The sequence below is a fragment of the Crocodylus porosus genome, unplaced genomic scaffold (assembly GCF_001723895.1).
Source record: "Crocodylus porosus isolate Cpor-Errol unplaced genomic scaffold, CroPor_comp1, whole genome shotgun sequence".
In the NCBI taxonomy this organism is placed as follows: domain Eukaryota; kingdom Metazoa; phylum Chordata; order Crocodylia; family Crocodylidae; genus Crocodylus; species Crocodylus porosus.
The window spans coordinates 15,412,574-15,436,140 of NW_017728886.1; the positions used below are offsets into that span (position 1 = coordinate 15,412,574).

The 23,567-nt window shown below is 51.1% G+C and overlaps 1 protein-coding gene across 1 annotated transcript in view; it reads right to left on the reverse strand.

The window, feature by feature from the left end:
- The window catches only part of MNX1 (motor neuron and pancreas homeobox 1), a 26,276-nt gene extending 5,073 nt beyond the window's left edge, over positions 1-21,203 (reverse strand). Inside the window, exon 1 of the mRNA XM_019557047.1 lies at positions 21,161-21,203. Coding sequence (XP_019412592.1) covers positions 21,161-21,203 — 43 coding nt within the window. The remainder of the gene's footprint in view (positions 1-21,160) is intronic.
- Between the last annotated feature and the right edge of the window lie 2,364 nt (positions 21,204-23,567).

Below are 23,567 nucleotides of genomic sequence, written 5' to 3' on the forward strand. Positions count from 1 at the left end.
GAACACTGCACGCAGTCACATCCCCTTCCACACAGACACCCCATCCACACACAACCGCCACACACACGCGGCCCACCCATGCCAGCGCTGCCCCCCCCCCAAACACACATTCACACCACACGCCCGCCCGAGCACACCCACACTCGGCCCCTCTCCCTACGGACACCCGGGCGGGCAGCCCCCCGCGGGCCTGGCGCCCGCCCACGCGCCCGGCTGATGCGGGCCCTGGGCAACACGGGCAGCGCCGGGCCCATCCACCGCCACACGTCTCCCGAGAGACTTGCCCCAGGCTCCGAGGCGGGTCCAGCCTCCCCCCGCCTTGATGTGGCCGAGCCCTGCGGGATCCCCGGCCCGCTGGCCCTTGGGCGCCGGGCACCGCGGCTTGCAGCCCCGTGGGGGGGCGGACCCCGCCGCCGGCCGCGATCCAGCCCTGCCCCAGCCGGAGCCCAGAGCAGGCTGTGCTCTGCGGGCTGCGCCTGGCTCGGGGGTCCCGTCCCGCCCTCTCCGGAGCCCTGTGTCCTTCCAGCCCCGACGGCCGAGGGGCCCCTTCCCCGAGCCCTCGAAGGGGGGGATCGTTCCTCGCCTTGCAATTGCAATGCAAACGAATGGGTCCCCCCTGGCTGGCCCGGAGCTGAGGGGAGAGGGAGGCGGAGGCGAGGGAAGACCCTTGGTGCCCCAGCGCCATCTGCCCCCCTCGGCGCCGCCCCCCGCGCCGCTCGGGCTTTCCCAAGCAACCCTCCCCTCTGCTTCCTTTTACCCGAAAGGGGGCTGGCCCAGTTGCTCGGAGGGGCCCTCGTTCCCCACCGCCCCGGCGCTGCTGGAGGGAAATGCCAAGGCAGCCCTGGCAGAGCGCGTCAGTGGGTCTCAGCCCGGAGACCCCGGCCGGGGGGGCAGGTGCCTCGCCGCGCTAGCGCTGCCGGGCGCCCCAGCAGGCTTCGCTGGACAATCCCCCGATTTCAAAGAGGGATCCAGCGGGTTAAAAGAGCATCCCGCCCCGTTGGAAAGAGCCGCTTCAGGAGGGACAAGAGAAGGGTTTACAAAATACTGAAAGGCGAGGAGAAACTCAAGAGGGACCTATTATTCTTTGCAGCGCAGGAGCCGGGGTCACGGCGTGAAACCAGCAGGGGGTCCGTTTAAAACAGGCACGAGGAAGTCCTTTCCCCCCAGAGAGTCACTGAGGGGAGAAAGTCGTTGCCACCAGCTGCGGTGGGAGCCGCCGGTCCAGCCAGATTAAAAAGGGATTGGACCCGTCCTTGGAGCAAAGGGGCAGGGCAAGGGAACTTCCTAGGGTTTACACGCTGGAGGCTGCAGGCGGGGGGGAACCGCGGGCCCAGGTCACCTCCCTTTCACACCCGCGCTCTGCTCCTACGTGGCACGGGAGCCTGAGCAAGGAGGGCCTGTGGTCTGATCCAGCAATTAGCAATGTTTTCCGTTTTAGCGGTCTTTCTGAGTTCTTTGCACCAGAGGAATTGGTTTCGTTTTTTTGCGGTAACACGGGGAAAAAAAGCAAGAGCTAGGATTTTTTCGGGGGTGGGGGGAGGGAAGGGGCTCGATCCTAGGAGGGGGTCACGGCTACAACAAAGCTGACGCCCTGCGCTGGTGAGTAGTTGAAGGGAGGTAGGACGAGACCCCACCAGTGGTCAGCCGGGGCCCTGAGGTGGTCACGGGTGAGCGGTAGATGCAGCGGACTCCCCGCGGGCCATGAGGATGCCCAAACAGCCGGCCCACACTCTGGGTCCCCGGTTCCCTCCGGCGGGGAGACCCCTGCACTGTCCCCGGTGCCCTCGGCCCGAGTGACTTCATCTGGGGCACCCGTGAAACCGACGGCCCGCGGGGCCCGCCGGCCTGGGCTGGGGCTGCCCCGGCCAGGAGGGTCACGGAGCTGTTTCAACTCCGAGCCATGAGCTCTCCTCTCGGGAGGGGCCTGGGGGCTGCGGCTCCGGGATGTAAAATGAAAATTAATCCCCACCCGGCGCGCGCTGCACAGATGGACCCCACGCGGCAGCGGCGCTTTATGGCCTTTCCTTGATTAAAATAACAAGGGAAAGCTGCAGGCGAATTCACTTAATGTAAAAATAGAAAATATGACTTTACAGCCCTACTTAGGATATTGGCTCCGGGACCGGAGAACGAGTTTCCCGGGCGGCTAACACCCCCTCCGCCCGAGATCGATGGGACACGAACCGGTTTCGACAAACAGCCATAAATCACGGCTTTGCACAACGCCCTCGACAAGATGCAACAGGAAAGCGTCAGGCGGTTTTGGCTGGCTCTAATTCAAACGGGCGCAATTAAAGCAGGTGGCTAGGCAGCAGCTGGCCCCGTGGGTTTTGGGGGGTTTATTCTGGGGCAATACGACCCAGTCTCTGGATCCGACGTATATGCGGTGTGCCCGGAACACACGGGCTGTGCGCCTCTCATGTCTTGCTTTAGATGAGTACACGCGGGGCACACACCGCGGATCGGTTCGCCACGGCTGGGAAGGCAAGTAGCTAGGCACCTCGTGGAGATGGCACCTATTTGTTCCTAACGAGAGCCGGGTGTGGGTTTATCCAACAAGCTTTCCGCTAAACCCGTCCATCCGCTATACCCATCCCGTACGCCCATGGGTGCTCTCACCCACAAGTACCCTCTAGGTGTGTCACCTATATCCATAGGTTCCTCTCTGCAGCCTCTCACTTTGGGCACCGACAAGTCTATAGCTGGGTGCCCCGCAGACACAGGAAGCCACCGGGCCCGGAGGTGCTGCTCGGGTGGGTGTTGTCAGCCCCTCTCCACCCAGGGCGCAGAGGCTTGTCTCTCCCCCCCCACGCCGGACTTTGCCCTCCCTGCCCTCTCGCGCGGGCATTACCAGTTCCCCCCACGTGTCCCGTTTGCTCCCAGTGCTCGGCGCTGGAGGCCGAGACCTGGCGAATGAACTCGGCTGGGCGGCGGCAGGGCCTGCAGCTGCGCTGCCCTCGGCGAGCTCCGTGGCCCCCACCCCGGGCGGGGCAGCCGGACGCGGCCACCAGCCCGACCCTTCCCGCCGCGGGGAGATGGCCCTTGGCAGAGCCTTGCGCCCCAGCCCTCACCAACCGCTGCTGAGCGGGGCGCGGGGCCCACTCGTGTTCACGGCGGGATCGATGGGGCCGCGCGTCTCCGAGACGGCCCAGCGCACCTCCAGAGGCAGCCCCGGCACCGCTCTCCCGCCCGCCCAGGCCCGCAGGGCGGCGGGGCAGAAGCCCGGCTCGGCTGCGAGAGGCGGCCGCGGCCCGTGCCCCCAGCCGGGGCTGCAGCCTGCTCCGGCGCGGGAGCGGCTGCGGGGGAGACTGCGGCTGTCGTCGGGCCGGGGCCCCCCGGCCGCTCGCCTGCCTTTGTACTCAGTGGAGGGTCCCGAGCTGACTCCGGGGCCTCCCTCCTGCCTCCCCTCCCTTCGCTTCCCGTAGAAAGCGCTTCAGGTGAGCTCACCTTGGAGCTGGAAGCGGAGTTGGCAGCTCCCCCTCTGCCACGCCACCAGGACCTGCTCTTTCCACCCGCACCTAGCACGGGGGGAGTCACCGCCCCACTGGGGGGCTATGCGAAGCGCTATAAGTAATTATTCATCTCACACTTTCAAGACCAAAGTGCTACGGGCTCAGTTCTTGGTTTCCTTCCTACCAGCTTATTTCTTTATCTATTATTATTATTATTATTTTAGATTAGGGTCTGGAGGAGAAAACTACCGGCCTGGTTTTCAGTTTGGAAGAGCACAGGCTTTCTGACCTGAGCTTTAGCTGGGGCCGGGCAGGAGAAATAACACGGCGTAGGCAGCGGGCCAGCAATATTGCCAAAAACACATATTACACTGCGACATTCTGTAAATGAGATAATGATACATAAACCTCCGTGATGAATGGGACATCCCCGAGATGTCTCCTCTAAATTAGCCGCTCGCATTGACTGCTAATAATGGTGAGTTTATGAAAGCAATTTCGGTGCAAAAAGCAAAGGGTCTCCTCGGTCTAATCAGCCTGCCTGCCTTAATGGATGAGGGGGTCAGGCGGAGAATTATTGACACTCTGCTGCCCTTAACCTGTTTCCCAATAAAGCTGATTAGTTTTTGTCAATTCATCAGCTAACCACTCTCGCCGGGACTGCATCAAAGCCTTATTTGCTCAGGGGAAATCAACAAGTCACAGATCAGCTCCATTAAGGAGCCGCTCCCGCCGCAGACGCGCGTGTCAGACCCGCCCGGCAGCGCGCCCCCCCCGCTCCGCTCCCGGCTGCGACTCCTGGGGGGCCGGATCCTGATGGGGGCACAGATGCGTGCCCCCTCGAGCAGGCGCGTTGGGCTGCCCAGGCCTTGGAGGGGGCGAAGCGTGGCCCCCATCCAAACTCTCCTGCTGTCGGAGCGTGTCCCAGAGGCGCCGCCGCGCAGAGACCGCGCAAGCGAAAGGGCAGCAGCACACGAAGTTGTTTCCTCTCCCGGGCTCCTGCCTTTGCCAAGAGCGGCTGTGCTGATCCCAGCGAGCCGCGGAGGGAGCGCAGGGCCGGGCCCCGGGGGAGGGATGCCCGCTCCGCCCCCAGCTGGAGGCCGCGCTGGCCCGCCGGGGCCGGGGCCGGGGCCGGGGCAGCTGCTGTTAATACCCCTCAAAGAAGCATCTTCCCCCAAGCCCCAGGACTTCACCTCCGACACGAGCCGGGCTTCAAAAGCCTCCAGCCCAAACTCGACTCCTTGCACCCCCGCACACCCAAAGCGGGCGCTGCCCCTTTAAGCCCCAGGCGGCAGCTTCCCCGCCCATCCCCCTTCAATTTAATTTCATTAAAACAGAGCATGAATATTTCTATTAAACCTAAAATGAAATATGAAGCCATTTAGACTCTGCCTGCACCAATCACCCAGATTTATGACTTTTATTCATCACATCAAGAGCTGGGAAAAATGAATTTTCTTCACCCAGGAAGGAAATAAAACCCCAGCCTTGGTCATTTCCAGAAAGCTGTTAATTTGCCCATGTGGTAATTACTTTCACAATTAACTAAAATACAAATCAACTTGACAAATTGGGTTAGTTTATATATTAATTAGCCCGCTTAAATTTATTCATTATGAAAAGACAATTTAAGAAGACCTCGGGTGTCTGTTTTATTGCAATAAATTATTGGTAGGAAATGGGGCGAGTAAAGCGGCGTAATGGTGGAGGACGCAGCGTGCGCTCGCCCAGGAGCGGAGCCTTCCCCGGCGGGGCTCGGGCGGGCGCGCCCGCAAAGCCCGGGTGCACGCGTGGGGCTGGCGCGTGGCCGGAGCGGGAAGCCGGGCTGGGCGAGCGCGGGGCCCAGCGCGCCTCGGGCTCCTGATTTAGCTCCATGTCGATAGAATCATTCGATGCCTTTTAGCTTGTGATCTTTATAAATGTCCCTCTATTAAATTAGAAAATGATTCTCTTCTCGTTTAATTGTATTCTTTCGTTTCTTATTTCCAATTAATTAGTCCTATCGACGTTGCGATATTTTAAAAGACTGGAGTCCGTTTCCAGTTTAAAATATATGGGTCAGCACACGCTATTTTATACTCGACACAACTATATAATGTGGTTTTTAAATACTCTTCTCTCATACGTCTTAAACATCTGGCTAAATGCATCGCTTGGAGCCGCTGCAGGTGCTTTGCACGAGGAGGACAAACCTCCCCGCTTAATCCGCGGGAGCTCTCGGGGACGTGGGCCCGGGAGAGACGCGGACGAGCTCCCCAAGCCCTTTTCTCTTACGGCTTCGAGTCATTATTTAAATGGCTTGTCTGAGTTCAGCCAGAAACGGCTCCTACCGCCGAGATGAAGGTTAAAGACAAATCCTGCGGTGGGGGGAGCGGGAGCCCCGCCCAGCCGGATAAGCAGCCTCCGGGCGGCCGGGCCAAAGGCGACGTGGGCCGGCGCCGTGTCACGCGGCAGCGCAACGCGGCGCAGACGTGCGGCAAGCGCCCCTCGGCAGGGCGGCGGGGCAATCCGTGCCTGCTCCGTTCGGGGACAGGTCTTCCACGGTCTATTCAAACCAAAACTAAACAAAACGACGTCCCGTCCCCCAAAAGCCACAAGCCAGCTGCCTCGTTTGGTGCCAGCTCCGGCTGCCCCTGGAGGGTCGGAGCGGTTCCTGTGCCTGGATGGATTCCCGCCTCCCGCGCCGGTCGCCCGCTCAGGGTTGCGGGATCGGGCCCAGCCAGCGCGTTTCCTTTTCCAGGGAGTGACTGTGGCCCGCCACCCCAAAGCCCCTTGGTGCCATGGCTGTGCCTCCCGCCCCTGCCGGGAGACGCTCGGAGCGGCTGCCAGTCCCAGGACCCGGGCGGGTAGAACGTCGGCGCCCGCCGGGTTCCCGGCGTGGGACGCGGAGGCCCCGCGCGTTCCGCCCCGCGCGCGAGCAGCGGCTCAGCCCGCCGTCTGCGGACGCGGGGCGACCCTGCGGTGAGAGCCCCCGGGGCACCGCTCGCCCGCCCCCGCCCTTGTCCCGCTGCGCGCGCCTGGACACGAGGGCGAGCCGCGGGCCTCGTCCTGCGAGTGAAACGCCCCCCTAGCCGCTGCGTCAGCGGGGGAAGCGCAGAGGGATAGGGTCACCCCTGCCCCGAAGGAGGCTCCGGGGGAATCGGCCTTAGGCTCGTCCCTCCTCCTCCTCTTGCCCTGGATCCACCTTCTGATCTCAGCCCCCATCAGAGCCCGTGGGTCAGTCTGCGGAGGGCCCGGGTCAGGGAGGGGGAGCCCGTGTCCCCCCGCTGGCCTCTGTCCCCGGCTGCAGGGGTGAGCCCCTCCCCTTGTCCTCCACTCCCGCTGAGCTGGGGCCATTGACACTGGCTGGAAACCTGCCTCCCCTGCCCAGGCAGCAAGTGCCTGCCATTGAGGGGCTGGGAGCAGCCTGGGAAGCCGGCAGGGCTTGGTTCTCCCCCCCGCAGTCCAGGGAGAGCCACCTGGGCCGCACGGGGAGTGTGAGAGGGTTAGCTGGCAGGTAGGTGGCCCAGGAGCTGCCTGCCTCAGCTGAAGGCAGTAGGGGCAGGAGCAGGCTGTAGCCTACAGAGTAATCTAGAGGGAGGGGAAAGCTCTGGTCTAAGTGACACAGTGCCTGGCTAGGAGGCCTCAGCCACCCAAAGGGGAGCAGTTTCCTGGCCAGCCTCCTCCCTTCCCCTCAGGGCCTCTTATTGCCACTAGGTAGTAGCCTTGTACAAATATCAGAGCGGGGAGGGGGGGGAAACCCAGCTCCTGGACAGCAGGTGGGACCTACCAAGCTGAGCTGTCCCCTTGGGCTTCTCAGCCCTGCCCCCACTATGGTAAACATGACAGCCTTGCAGGTGGGCCAGGAGCGGAGGGGCCATGCTGGGTCATTTCCTTGTTCAGGGAAATGCCTCTTCTTCCTGCCCCCTTGGCTTGAGGCAAGGTGGACCCAGGGAGAAGTTGGAGGTCAGGGCCTGATGCACCCAAGCAGGAGGGAAACTGCAATATAGGGAGGGGGTTTCTACAGGTAGTTCATATCAAAAAGGTTCTGGGTATAGGCACATCTGCCAGTTGTGTGTTTTGGAGGAGAAAGTGCCCTGCATTTGATGCATGATCCAAAGGCTCTTGGGATCAATGGAAAGCCTCCTCTTAACTTCAGAGGTTTAGGACTGGCCCTCGTGTGAAGCTGGTTTTGGCTAAGCAAGCAGTCCTGCACTCCCTGCCTTACTCCTGAGCCCTTAGCATTTTAGTCTTGAAAGACTAATTAATGAAAACACTTCACACAGTGCCCAGTAGGGAGGTTATCCCCCTTCTAGGAATGGGTGGAAAAAGCAGGTCCTAGTGTTTTGGGGGGGGGGAGGGGCTGTAAACTCCAGTTCCAGCTCCAGGGTGACATCACCTGAAGCCTTTCTATGGGAAGGGAAGGGAAGGGAAAAGAGGCAGGAGGGAGGGAGATCCCTCGTGTTAGAGGTGAGGTTGCTCTGCAAGGGAGAAGCTCTGCTTCTCAGGGCTTCACCCTTTGTTAGGAAATAGCTCTAACAAGATTTGCAAAGGACAAAGCGGTTAGGACCTGGAGAAGATCGCAGTTGCATTTTGAGGGTTCTTAAAGGAAAGCTCAGTTCATTGACCTGTTCACACCAGCTGGGACTTGCTCCCAGTGGTTAAAGTATATGATTACATGAACGCCGGCTGGCTTTATGTTTAAGCAATGGTCTTGTCCAGTTACAGAAAGAATCAGACCTGACAAAGCCCTGCCCCTGTGCCACCAAGCTTGGGTCCAACAGGCAACAGGTTCCTCTGAACTGTGTCTGTGTGGCATGGATGGGTCTCGGTGCAGAAGCTGGATCACGTCAACCTGACACTTCTAGGTGATGGATAGGAGATTTGTCTACAGCTTGAGGTATTTTGCACTTGAGTCCCACTGACTTCTTTATGGGGCTGGGAAGATATTTTTTTTTCATAATAAACACCTGGAAGGGACTTGTTTGCCCTGAGTGCTGACTGGCACAATACTTTATTTGCTATAGTTAAGTTCCAAGTTAAATCACCATTAGCAAATAGTTTTTTCTGTTGTCAGAAAGTTCTGTGCAGAGTTACTACTAACCGTGCGCTGAGTCACCAACACTGGTATCTTTGGAGAGAGGTAGGAATCTGGAAATGGCTTTCTAATGTGTGTAGATTAGGCAATCATTTGTGTGGGATGGTTTAGAACCGGATGATCCTGCTGTGAGCAGGGGGGGACTAGTCAACATCCTGACCTGGACCTCATGGACTTGGCATCAGCATGTTCCCTGCTGCTCTGTTATTTAAATGGTAAATGTCTTCCCAACAGATATTAGGGAAAAGGACTTGGCTTTGCCCATGTGAAAATTCTTATATTTGTTGTGTTGAATAGCTTTCTTCCATGCTTTAGAGCAGAGGCTTGATGCTTTGCTGGGTGGGGTACACTGGTGTCAGGGATGTGCCTGTGATACTCTGCACATATTGAGTTTTGGGGGAAATTCAGTGCATACACAATCAATGAAGTAAGCAGACCATCAGGGCACGCCTATGGAGCAGAGCACACACAGCTCCCTCAATAGGTGTCCAGTCCCTTTCCTAGGGGCCAAAGGAATGCGTAGCCTCGCCTTTGCCTTCTCCTCCTTCAGCTCTCTAGCATTTGGGGCCTCGAATTCATGTCACAGGAACAACATAAATGTCATAAAAGATTAATTATAAGGGGAGATTAATAATGTGACAAATACCATTGTTTTCCATTCTGGGTTTCAAAGGTCCTTCCCAGCTATTGTGGGCTGAAGAAAGGGCTTAATTTGGTAAAATCTAACTAGGAACCTCTTCCATTATTGATTCTAACAGGCATCATTGTAGCAGCATTAATCACAATAAGCTACTTGGAGATTTAGGTGATTGTAATATGTTATTCCATAAGACTCTCATCATGATTTAGCTTTGATTAATGCTCATTCATAAAATGATATAAACTTATTTCTATTCTATTCTCCAACACAAAGCCACAATCCATCCAATAGTTTAAAACACTTAATTTAAAAGGATGATACATGTACATGGGTGTCTGCAGAGGAGGTTGGAGTGAGGGTTAAAGGGGTTATTTCCAAAGGAGAAAAATGACTGGATTACTGGCTGTCCAAATTGTTTCTTGCCTTACATCAAGTTGTCTTACAATTCTCACTCCTTCAGGTCATCCAGTAGAGTTGGTTCAGTTCCTTGATGCTATGTACCATAGATATGATGAACTTGCCTTCAGAACTGAAGGGTTCCACACCCCAGATCAAACAAATAGGACAGTGATGCTGCTTAAAAATAAATAGCAGCTGCAAGAACAGGCACATGCCTCTGGTGTTCCAGGTTGATCTCTGTTGGGCGCATCTACACAAGATTACTGCATTGTAAGCGTCACCATCTACATGTGCAGACACTTACTACAACATAATTTGCTTAATCACAAGTAAATTTGATATCTGCAAATGAAAGTAATAAATATACTTGAGATAACGTACTGCGCAGTAATACATGTGTAGATGCCTGATTGGGAGCAAATGTGCAGGGCAACAGGGGGTAGAAGATTGCTTCCTTCCCCTGGGAGCTGCCTGCTGCTGGGGTGGGCTTTGCCGTCAGAACCCAGGCAGGGACTAAGTCCCCCTGCTTCAGCAGCAGGGAGCTCCCAGCTGTTGTTCAGTGATCATGGGGCCAGGGCTGGGAGATCCTTACCTCCCAGCCTGAGCCCCACAGCCATGGAGCCAGGGCTGGGACCCATCTTGCAGCTGCGGTGCTGGTTGGATTTCCCAACTCCAGCTCCACAGTTGCAGAGTGGGGGCTGGGAGCACCCTGCTGCCAAGGCAGGGTAACATTGTCCCTGCCTGGGCTCCAGTGGTGGAGGCAACAGGTAGCTTCTGGGGGCCAGGAGCAATGAATGTCTCAGCTCCTGCCAGGAGACAGCTGTCTCATGGCCCCTGGGCTAGCACCTGGGGGCAACCTAGATCTTCCCTGGCTGTTGCAGGGGCCAGGTGCAGGGCTGCAGTGAGTGGGAGCAGCAAATCTGCTCCTGCATTCCTGCACATGTAAACACATGCCCAGGAGAGTTTACTCTAGAGTAAACTTCTCCCAGATTATTTGCATGGGTAGACATGCCCATTGAGTAGCTCACCACAGACCGGCTCCTACTCTCAGGTCCCCAGTGTGTGGATCTTACTCCATGCAGAACTGGGCCAATTTTTGTTCTCATTTCCAGGGGTGAAAATCTGGGATAACTCTATTTGTGTTTTTGCAAATTTAAAGCATCGTTACTGGGAGCTGGATCTGGCCCATTTATTTTCAGTGCCATGGTCTTGGCACCTGAAAGATCAAATTGGTTTTATTTTTCTGAAGCTTTTCTAGTGCATCTGCTTTAGGGTTTTCCATGGATATCTGGCTGCAATGCAGCTGATCTTTTCCCACTTAAAATACCTTGGCAATAGCAGAGGCCCTTTTGGGCTGCACGTAATCCCTCTGTCTGCTCCCTTCTCTTCTTGTAGGCAGTTTAGCTTGGCCAAATAACCAATGGAACATAAACATACTCACTTTCTATTTCCTCCTAAAACTGTACCATAGGGTTGTTTAGTGAGTACACAATATTATGTTCCTCATTAGCTGAGACACCTCAAGAAAAAGATGAAGGAAGCAGGAAGGGAACAACTTAACTATCAAACTGTTTAAGAAAATTAAATTCCTTTTTTCATGGGCTGGGAGGTGATGTCTAGCTGAGAAACCCTATTTAATACGTAGGTCAGCATTTGGTGCTTTACTATAATAGATAATGGATAAAGAGTTCATAGGAGCACATGATGGGAAATATATTGATAATTCAATTTTTCTTTGCAAAATGTCTGTAACGATTGCAATTTTGGTTTAATAATAAATTTAACTTATACAAATCGCTTGATTCAAACCCAAGCTTTTCTAACGACATCCAGTATTAATAATATCTGTCTAGCCAGCTAAAGAGGTTTTAACAGAGTATGCCAGGGTGTTCTGCAATTAGAGTAGCCATCTGCCCTTTATTAAAACTGCATTAACCTTTACATTAAAATACATTTAAAATGCAGACACACTGAAAATATCAAACACAAATAAAATAAATCTTGAAGGTTTCCTTGCTTCATTGGCTTATTTGTGTAGAAGGTGACAATCTGTTGTTATGGCATTCATAATTTTCCAGGGAACGGTAACATTTCATAGCAGTCATTTTCCTGGGTAAAAGATTGGGTCTTCTTAGGAAATAATTGCACAAAAGTAATGGCATTAATGGCATCTCTGCTGAGGATTCAGAGAACATGACGTTGTTTACGGAAGGTCTGGAAAATCATTTAAAGTTCATGTTATTAGCTGAAAAATAAATTGCTTTATTTTAAGGGGCACATCTCGTTTGCTCTGCTCGGGCAAGAAGCCCTTCTGATTTCAAGGAGGCTATTCACATAGCTAGAGTGGGGTCACTTACAGAAGTGAGATGCTCAAGGTGCTGCCTTTGGAGTAATTAGTTCATATGGGTAAATATTGTAAATGGCATCTGATTAGAGGGGTAAATTCTCCTATTTCTGTTGCTAGGGGAGATTCCGCTGGCTATAGAATTAGAGTAGCTGCATAAGGGGTGAGTGTACCCTGCATTAATCATTCCTATTATTGGCAGAGCTGCTAGTGCTGTCTATAATCAAGGCTGCCCTAACTTGATGCTAGAAGACCCTGTTTTTAGCTGCTTATAATTTTGCCAGATTTAAAGCATTTGGACCATTTTTTATTTGTATTTATTTATGTTGGAAAGTTTCAGCACAGATGATTTCAGCCACTTCCAGGAATGACATTAGTGAAAAGGATATGACCTTGCCCATGTCAACATTTGTATGCCCATTTTATTGATAGCTTTTTTGCGTGATTTGAAGCAGGGGCTTCACACTGGGCTAGGAGGGTATGCTGGTGTCAGGGATGAGCCTGTGATAATCTGCCTAATATTGAGCAGAGTATGAGCCTTTGGGAAGTTCAGTGCACACATGATCAGTGAAGGATTGTTAGCATTTGGCAGATAAATTCTGTCTGCACTGGGCATGCTCCAGCCTAGGACATTAGGGCCTGACTTTCCCCTGTCATTGCTTCTCCTGACTATTGTGGTGCTGAGCACAGGGAATGAAAGCAGGGAGGAATATCTTCTGTATTTTCAATGTCTTTGCCAGTGTCCTGGCAAGGAGGAGGAAGCTGCCAGAATCAGATAAAGAAAGGATCTAGACTTGCTGGAGGCAGCAAAGGGATTGGAGTGGGACAAGAAACTAAAATGAAAGCTGGAGACTGGCACTGGTTTGCTGAGAAGACAGGGAGCAATTTGGATTCTCTGGGCACAGAGACTGTAGGGGAAACTGCTAGTCAGCTGAGACTGAATGACTTGCTATGGCCAGTGAGATTTTTGTAAACTGGTAAGGGAGGATGGGGTGGCAGAGCAAAGAGAGCAGAACTGTGATAGGAGCATGGAGATGATGGATAGGCCAGAGCCAAGTGGTGGGAAGACGCGGGACTTTGATAGAGAGCAGCTGTTGGAGTCATGCTTGAATAAGGCATTAAGCAGAGGGGTATGTAAGACCTAGGCTGTTTCCTTCCAGAATTTGGATTGGAACCCAGTGCAGAGCCCCAGAACCGTGGGGGGGAGCGGGGGGTGCAGTCTCAGGGGCCGCAGAGCCCAGCACCAGTGAGGGCACAGCAAGAGGGCTGCAGTGCCAGGGAGGGCATGAGCTACAAGGAGCTGGAGAGCCCAGTGCCAGAAGGGTGCAAGTTGCAAGGCCCAGGGGCCCAGTAGTAAGAGGAGTTTGTGGGCTAGTTCCTCAAAGCCGGGTCCAACACTGTGGGTCTGGGATAACTATATCAAAGGGGCAGAATCTGAGTGGGCTGAGGCCCCAACAGAGCATAACACCAATGTAACACCTGCAAGGCATGGGGAGTGGTAAAGGGATGGTTGGAGTCACTCAGTTGGCCCATAAGGCCTGAGGTGCCTCGTGCAGCACTGTACTGAAGAGAAGTCTGGAAAAGGGCCTACAGATCAGAGAGCTTGAGTAAAGCTCAGTGAACCAGGACTAAGTGGAGGCTCATGGGCAGCCTCCTGAGTTATTTTTCCATCATAGACATGGCAGGTGAGATAAGAGGGTGCCCTCAGGGCAGAGCTTGCATGGTTGCAGAGTTGCCAGGGGCATCATGGCCACCCCGAGGATTGCTCTCCATGACACCCAGGAAGTCTGAGTCTTACCATTTCCCTGCTTTTGAGAGCATCTGTGAAACCTGATGGCACTGTGTCCCATCTCCCACTGGTACTGGTCTTCAGACAGGATAACAGCCTACTACAGCTATCAGTTACTCAGATCATTTTGAATGATCACTTTGGGGTTTTTTTTAAATTTCCAAGGACTTACTTTTGGAATACATTTTATAGCTTGAAAAACCTCAGATACTGACACTGAAACTAAATGTTTAGATTGACCCAAAACAAAACCTTTTCACAAAGTTAATTTCTTGGGAATTTTCAGAATTCGTTGTTTTTCTTCAAAGCAGAAATTCTGGTTTCTTTGGAGCTCCATAGTTCAGTGTTTCCTGTGCACTGGGCTGTCCCAGTCAGAAGGTTAGTTCCAACAGAGTTCTGTTGATAAGGACATAGTACTAAAAATAAAAGACTTGACATTAAAATCTTTCAAACCCATTTGCTGTTGTGCAACTCACTATACTATTTTTATTATATTTTTAGTGGAATAATACATCTTTGTCTAGAAAGAAGGGCTGTCTTGGGGCGATGTGTGTGGAAGAGAAGCAAGTTTTCAAACAGGTTTGTAGTTTTCTTAACTGGCTTTATATATGATCCTTATATTGACATACTTTTTGATTAATATTGTATATAACATTCCTTAATGCATCAAGATAATTCATTACGCAAAAAACATTCTACCACCTGGACATTTTATTGATGAAATGACATTTTATTGATGAAATGACAGTTTAATACTAAGCTTGCCTAAAGCTTCCATTGAATCAATTGGTTTAGTTCAGTTAGGATAGTTGTGGGAATAGAGAACTCAGGAACTCCATTCAGCTTTTACCATATTTGAGACCTGGCTGCATGTGTATAGCTTACTTCTGGTAGTTAAAGTTGTGTTACTCTAGATCTTCTGTTATGTAAGTCACATCTACACATGCAATTAATGCATAAAGATACATTCTGGCACTTATTGTGCCAGAGTTTATTGCTCCTGGCTGTGCCTTTTGAACATGCACCCAGGACCACAGCATGTTGACCCAGGTCAAAGCAGCTCTGGTTGGCAGGGGACCCTGGAGGGCCAGTGTGCCAGCCTGAGGCTGCTCTCACCCCTCTCAACATGCTGTAGAGGGGCTGGTTGGGGGCACAAGGGTGCTGTTTTGTGGGAATAGCCAGCAGGCAGCCCCCGCACTGAGGTACTCTTGTGCCCCAGCTAGCCGGGGCAGTGTCTACATGTTCAGTGCTGCAGACTTCAAAAACTCTGCAGCAGGATAGTACTTGTATTTATAAGTACTACCCTGCTGCAGAGTTTATTAATTTACTCTAGTCTAATAGCACTGCATGTGTAGACATGAGATGTTTACTGAGGAGCTAATTAGTCTACTCTGCAGTAAACATCCCATGTAGACACACACACGGTGAACAACATTAAACTCTGGTTCATGCTGTCAGTGGGTGAAAGGTCCCTGAAAGTGAAAAAAATCATTGGAAGGGCCTTTGTGGTATTGGAAAATGGTCACAACTTCCCTTTTTGGCTGACGGCATCAATACATTCCTGCTATTCAAGAAATTAATGGAATTGGCCAAAGATGAGTTGTTTGTCAGTGGAGTTGTTGCAGCTAAGGTGTATGGGGAAAGAGTCGATTCTATGAGGAATGTTTCTTCTTGGAGACTAAGGGCTACATGCTATTTCACGTTATGTACTAAAAAGGCAGTAACCTAGCCGCATAAGTGCCCCTTCGATACTCATGCACAGTTTCTAGTCTCTTCTTTGTACAGGCTGGATGCAGAAATATCCACATAAGTACTGAGTATGCTCTGTAGGGCTGTACTTTGGCTGGAACAATGCACAATGCAGTATACTTGTCTACGTACATGGCTAAGTGTTGAAATTGTAGCTGGACTAAACCTCATGACTATCAGGAGGAAGAAGGTCCTCCCATGCACCAACCTAATAGCTTAGTGGCTATGGCATGTACTCAGGCTGTAAGCCCCTCACACAGAGGGGATATGAATCTGCATCTCCTGTTTTCCAGCATAAAGATCTAACCATCAGGCCATAGTTTAGGCATTATCCAGTCCCCTCTTCAGTCTTCCCCTCAAAACTGGCCTCCCGGGCAGTGAAAAGGGGGAAAATATGTGGGGCCCAGAGGAAGAGACCAAGCTAGATGGTGTGTGCCACAATGAAGTGGCTGCTGATCTGGGTGGGACAGGACCTGGGCCCTTGATTCCAATCGGGCAGAAACTTGCCTACTGCTTTCCATCCATTTTTATTAAAGGAATATTTGATTTCTTTGATAAAATGTAGTCGGTTGGCTTGAAGAGAAGGGTTAGATAGGGAACGGCATCTAACCCTGTGGGCTGGTGACTAGAGTAGTGCTCGGGAAAGCAGAAGGTACAGATTCAAACCCTGTCTGAGTGTGGGGGGGGCGGTGGGGGTGTATCTGGCTGAGTGCCATAACCTCCGGGTTATTGTGTTAAAACATGGGAGGCCTGCCCTTCTTCCCCTGTGTTTGACTTCCAGTAGGCAGGTATGCAGATTCTATGCCAGCCTTCACCCAGAGGGCTTTGAGTTTACATTTCATGTATCCTAGCACACTGCTCTAATGACTATGATGTCAGGGATGATGTAGGTCCCTCCCCAGTGAGTGAAATGAAATCAGAAACCATGTATCAGAATAGCACTCTGCATAATTGTTATTGGGCAGAAAAAGTGAAACCATTTTAAGATTTAAAGCTTTACATGCACAGATGTATATTGTCTGTGTGTTTTCCAAAGTGGAGGTCTGACTCAGCCCCTTCCCCGGTCTCTTTTTCACAAGAAGTCATTGACTTGGGTGATTACTGATACAGATAAGAGTTGGTACCCATACTGGTAATATAAAGAAAGGATGTGGTCTAGTGAGGCAAGCACAGCTGTGGGTGGTATCTACTCCTATTGTTCTGGTTGGTCAAGTCAGTGAACCTTGGTGTGTAGCCTAACTAGACTTTTTTTTTAAATAAACACTTTAAAATGATTAGATATTTTGGGGAGAAGGAGAAGAAAATGTATGAGTGATTTGGGAACGAAAGTCTTGTTGCATCTCTTGTAACCCTTAATTATGTGGGGAAGTATGATGCCCTTCGTCTGTATTTTAGCTTCCCTAATGGGAACTTGAGAACCATGTTTTATATAACTTACAGCAGCAGCAATGCAACTAGGCACTTCTGTACCCTGGGCAGAAGTGGTACATTGGGCTGCAGCCAGGCTGCTGGCAGTGGTGGTGGCCAGGCCAGCAGTGGCACTAGCAGCTATTTGTGTGACCCCCCACCCCCAGTCTGTAACCAGTGCTGTTGTCCCAGTCACCACCCTCCATAGTCATGCTGTTTATAGTAGTGCTGTGAGTAGACCTGGTTCAGAGCTTTCTAACATACTTTTTCACTGGAAAGCACTGATTCACTTAAACCAAACCTTTTCACAAGACCAGGCCAATTTTGATTACAGCTTTATTGGAAAATGTTCCGCAGGTCCAGACTGGCATGCCTAGGTAATATCAGAGACCACAGCGAATACTCAAAAGAATAAGGCACTAGATCTTGATGTAGGAGATTTGGGCTCACGGTGGTCTGAATCTGGCAAGGCAGGCTCCTGAATATAGATCTCCTGCATCCAAGATGAAGTGTCCTCATTGCTATTGGTTAGACCAGATTCTTGATCTCTCTCTCTCTCTTAATAGTTTGAAAACTTCTCAGGGTTATCTTAATATAGGAAGGGAAAACTTTTTTTTGTCCAGCCCTAGTTGTCCAAGGTACTAGTTAATGCTCACGTCTAAATTGCTATCAAAGTGCTAAGAAATAAAGTTACTGCTATTCGCTGGAACAGAAGTGTGTGTCCTGTCAACTATCTTGGAGTGTTATGAATGTCAGTAGTTGAAAAAGGATGGCTAGATGTCAAGTTTAGAGAAAGGAGCCCCATGTAAAACAGATGTCAGTGACTATGTTATCATGCTAATATATTAGCAAATTTATATTAAGGTGTAGACAATCTTTATATGTGAAAGTAACTTCAAAACAGTACTGGCGATGTAGGTCTTTGGTGTTAACATGAGACTATTGCATACAAACATAGAGGGACACTACTAGAATGTGATGATGATAAATCAATGATATTGAAAGACCGTGGAGACCAGTTCACACTGATATTAGATAACAGTGTACGCAAATCAATGGAAACTGCTTTATGATATCCAAAGCAAATTTCAGTGCAAGATTAAGTAAACAATGTTGCAATGTCAAGATGATATGAGATCAATGGAAATCTCTGGAGATGACGTGAATGAGTCTGAAACACTATCAACAGTTTGGGATTGGCTGTCTCAAAATTAAATGAACAACTGATATGATTACCATTAGTAGTAGCAACACTATTACTGTAGCAACTGGTTACGGACCCATTGTGATAGGCACTGTACAAACCGAGAACAACAAAGATGGTTCATGCCTTAGAGAATCTACAACCTAAATATAAGACAAGAGATAACTTGAGGGGAATCTGCAGAAATAATGACTCCATACTGGTCAGCATTAGAGCCAAGGGTCTTGGCACAAAAGTCAGCATCAGAACCAGTGGTCTTTGTCAAGATTTTTAGAGGCCCAATGGCAAAGCAGAGTTTTAAGGAGGGGGCTGAAGGATACTGAGGTAATATATCCATGGAGTGACTCTTTAAGTGTGAGGGGCAGCATGGAGAAAGCATAAAGATGCTTATTTGAAAATGTGACAAATGATCATTTGGATGTGGGAGTCAAGACCTCAATCGTGAAAAAAGACAATAGGCCAGATGGAGATAGGTTGTAAAAGGCCTCAAAAAAGAAAGAAAGAAAAAGTGAACCGCAGTCACAAGTGTTTAATGCGATAGAGAAGGGCAAGCGGGCATTTATCAAGGCCAGAGAAACATATCTTGAAGTAAAAGCAGAACAAGGTATTGAGATCTATGAAGAGAATCCTAACTGTATGGAAGGACAGCCTAGCTATAAGGACTAAGAAGGAGAAAGGGAACCATGCAATCGTTTATGGGCCTGAGAACAAGGAAGATGGTGGTGGTGTCTGCAGTGATCAAGAAATGAGGTAGCTGTGAGAGCTGAGTGGAGGGTATTAAAAGCTTTGTCTTAGCCATGTTGAGCATGAGCTGATGGTTGGACACTTGTGAGATGTCACAGAGGCAGGATGAATTTTTATTTGGGTAGTTCTGTAGCAGAGAGAATGAACTGTGAGCTCTTCCCGTTTTTAGTTCAGACTTTTGGCAGTAGAGGGTATTAGGTTATATCCCTGATGAGGAACCTTGAATAAGTACGTCAACATTAATCTCGTACAACATCCTCTTAAGCAGGCTAGTAAAATATGGTTCAAACGAAACTATTAGAAGGTGGGCATAGTATTGGTTGGAAAACTGTACAGAAGTTATTAATGACTTGCTGTCAAACTAGAAAGATGTATCTAGTGGGGTTCTATGCTGGTCTGCCTTAGGTCTACTACTAGTTTGAATTCTCTTTAGCGACAGCATGATAGAGAAAGAGTACACTTATTGAAGCTGCGTTTGATACAAAGCTGGAAGGGACTGAAAGAACTCTGAAGGGCAGGATTAGAATTTTAAATTATTTTAACAAGTTAGAGAGATGGCTTGAAACAAATAGGACATAATTCAACAAGCACAAAGTAGTATGCGCAAGTAGGACTTCTCAACTGCATGAATGCAAGGTAAGAGATGACTGGTTAACAGTTATACAGAAAAGAAACTGAGGGTCTAATGGATCACAAACTGACAAACTGACACAAGCAAGGTCATACTGTTGCAAAAAAATCCATACTTGGTTATATAGATGGATATGTTATACATAAGATGTGGGAAATAATCTTTCCACACCACAGAGCACTGGTAAGGCTTTAGCTTAAGTAACATGTTCAGTTTTGGGTAGCACACATTGGCGATGGGTAAGGGGTGCGTGTGGGTGCACATGCACCCACTGAGCATGGCGGTGTACCCCCTGAGAAAAGGTGCTGCTGACCCTGCTGGTGGCACCTCTGGGCTGTTGCCGCTCCCCCTCCCCTCCCCCTGGGTGGTCCGCGATCACCACTGGCTGCCACCAATGCTGCTGGTGGCATCTGTGGGTGGTCGCTGACTGCTGGTCAGCGCTCGCCACCCCACCTCCCCCCCACCAACAGTGCTGCGGCCACCTGCAGGAGCTCACTGTTCCCCCCTGCTGCCCCCAGCCTCCGGGGGCACACAGCATTCATGGTAGCACATCTAAAGAAAGATGTGAACCAATTATAGTCAATAGCCAACAACAATAATAAGAGGTCCAGAAAACACAATTTATGAGGAAGACTTGGAAGAACTGAGTTTGGGGCTAAGAAAAGACTGAATGATATATAACAGTATTCAGATATGTAAAAGATTACTGCAAAGAGGACACTTATAAGCAGGTCCCCACATCCACTAGGAATAGGATAGGGAGTAAAGGTTTACATTGCAGCAAGGAAGATCTAGGTTAGACTTTAGGAACAACTTCCTGTCTGTAGGGATGGTCAAGCACTGGAACAAATTGCCTAGGCAGGTCGTGGACTCTCCATCACTAGATGTTTTTAAGGGCAAGTGTGAGAAAGTCGACTATCCGAGGTGTCCTGCTTAGTTGACGTGGCCTCTTAAGGATACAAGATGCTCACCCTCCGGGCTACACGCTCTGAACTCGCCTGCCACGACTTTGATGATTCCTGTTCAGATGGACTGTCTGGCGCATGCACGTCCAGAAATGAGACTGTGTGTCCATCGGGGAGCTGGTAAGGGCTCCTCCACCCCTACACCCTCGCCCATGCCTCCGCAGTAGAAACTTCTCTACGGCTCCCTCTTCTAGTGTAAGTCCAAACCTCACCAGAAATGGTGGAGGAATAACGTCAATGCCGCCTCTGCCTAAAATGGCTGTACCTGGAGCCCTGCTCTCTCCTCAAGCAGGAGCCTGCTTCTTTCTCTGGGCCCACCCCGCGACTCGATGCCGAGAGCACGTCGCTGACAGTCCATCCGCCCCTTTTGACCTTTTGGGCTTTCCTTTGCCCTGCTCCTGTCGAAGCCAGACGCTCCGGCACGTTGCAGTCAACCCGTCTCCGCTCTGGGTCACCGCCTCTCGCTTGTGCACCTCAGCGGAGCCTTACTGCTGCCCCAAAACGTGCGGAACCGACCTTGGGTGGCACGCATCCGCCCCTCCGCCTCCTCACCAGTGTCCGCCGTTCGCTGTGGCGCTTTCACTCCCCATTCCAGCGCTGCTTTTGAGCCAGACCCTCCTGCCGCACACCTACAAGAGGTAAATGTCGGGGTGAAGGCGTTCCCGTGGGGGGGGCAGCCCAGCGAGCTCTACAGCCTGCTGGTTCACCTGCTCCCGCACACTTCCCACCCCTCAAGACGCTACTCAGCGTTCTTCTCACCTGCTTCTTTTTCCTTGTCTCTCCCTGCCCCTCTTCTTCGCATCTCGACAAAAAGTCCGCCACAATATTTAATTTCCCTGGCTTATATGCCAGCTGGAAGCGAAAAGGCTGGAGAGCTAAAGCCCATCGCATTATCCGTGCATTATCAGTTTGGGCTGTATGCAGCCATCTCAAGGGGGCGTGATCCGTGACCAGTTTAAACTCCCGGCCGAGTAGATAGTACCGGAAATAGCTAACCCCCCATCAAATTGCCAGGCATTCTCTCTCAATAGTAGAGTACCTTTTTTCCGGGTCATTTAGTTTCCTGCTGGCATATGCAATCGGCCGCTCCACCCCGTCGACTTCCTGTGACAACACCACGCCCAGGGCATACGCTGAGGCATCCATCTGCAAGGTAAATGGGGCAGAAAAATTGTGGGGGTGTAGCACTACCGCTTGAGATAAGGCTTTCTTTAACTCCTCGAACACCCCCTGTCATTCTTCGTTCCACTCAACCTTCCCCTTCCGTTGACCCTTAGTGGTCTCCACCAGTGGTCTGGATATTTCTGCAAACTTAGGGATAAATCATCTATAGTAGCTCGTCAAGCCTAGGAACGCCCGCATCTGCCTCTTCGTAAGTGGAGGGTTATAGTTCTTGATAGCCACTATTTTGTCCATCAAGGGTTGTACTTGTCCTTGTCCCACCAAGAACCCCAGATATCTGGTTTCCCGCCGGGCTAGGGTGCGCTTCCTAGGGTTGGCTGTCAAACCTACTTGACTCAGCTCTAGCAGGATGGCCTGGAGGGCCTGCAAGTGTCGTTCCCATGTTTCTGTATAGATGACAATATTGTTAATATATGCCACTGCATACCTTTGATGGGGCACAAGAACCCAGTCCATTAACCTTTGGAAGGTGGCCGCCGCCCCATTAAGTCCAAGAGGCATTCTTTTGAATTCGAATAGACCCCAAGGGGTACCAAATGCGGTTTTCTGCTGATCTTCCTGGCGTAATGGGATCTGCCAGTACCCCTTGGACAGGTCGAGGGTTGAAATGTACTTCGCCTGTCCTATTCGCTCCACTAACTCATTAATGTGCGGCATCGGAAAACTGTCAAACTGGGTTAATGCGTTCAGTTTTCTAAAGTCCACACAGAGCCTCAGGGTGCCATCGGATTTCTCCACGGGCACCAGGGGGCTATGCCATGGACTCCGAGAGGGTGTTATGACTCCTTGTTTCAGCATCTGTTCCAGCTCCCTCTTAATTGGCTGGCACTTATAATAGGGAATACGCCGCCATCTTTCCCGTGCTATCTGGCCTCCCCTAGTAACAATCTTATGTTCTACCCCAGACGCCTTCCCCGGTTGATCCAAGAAAACATCCTGAAACTCTCTCACTAGTCCCTCAAGTTGCCGGCGTTGTGCTGCCTCGAGCTGTTCTCCCAACGGTACCGTTTTTCTGTCTTGGGGGCTCTCCGGCTGGCTCGCCGGCCGACTCTCCCACCCCTCACTCTCGGGGTCTGGGGACATTAGGAGCCCTTCTGATTCATGCCACTCCTTTAAGAAATTAACATGATAGATCTGTCTTTTGTGCTTGGCCCCAGGACGTATTACTTCATAGTCCACGGGTCCCACCCATCTGGCAATCACTAACGGCCCTTGCCACTGGGTTAGGAACTTACTATTGGAGTCTGGTAAAAGTATGAGCACTTTCTGTCCTGCTCTTAGTTCTCTTTCCTGTGCTGAGCCATCGTAATTCTCCTTCTGCTTAGCTTGGGCTTTTCCCAAATTGGCCTGAGCTATTTCTCGCACAGTCCGGAGCTGTTCCCTCAGGTCCTGCACGTACTCATCAGCTCTCCTCCCCGGGCTTGGTCCGGCCTCCCACCCCTCCCGCATAATGTCTAATAGACTATGCAGGTGATGCCCAAAGGTTAACTCAAAAGGCAAGTAGCCCACTGAAGCCTGAGGGGCATCTCTCATGGCAAATAAAAGTGGAGGGATCATCAAACTCCACTTCCTAGGCTCCGTCTGTGCACACTTTCTTAGCATACCCTTCAAAGTGCCGTTAAAACACTCTACTAGTCCGTTAGTCTGAGAGTGATAAAGTGCCGTCCTTAAATGGCGAATCTGGAGTACCCTACACAATGCCCCTAACACTGCCGACATAAAATTGGAACCCTGGTCCATGACAATCTCACACGGGATCCCGAATTTGGACACCCACCGCATTAAGTCCTCTGCGATCTTAGAAGCCGTGACTGTCCTCAGTGGGATGGTGTCAGGGAACCTGGTAGTGTAGTCTATTAGTACCAGTATATACTGATGTCCTGCCATACCCCGAGGCAGCGGCCCAACCACATCTAACGCTATTCTTGAAAACGGTTCCTGGACTATGGGCATGGGTTGAAGGGGCACCCTTGGGGGCTTACGG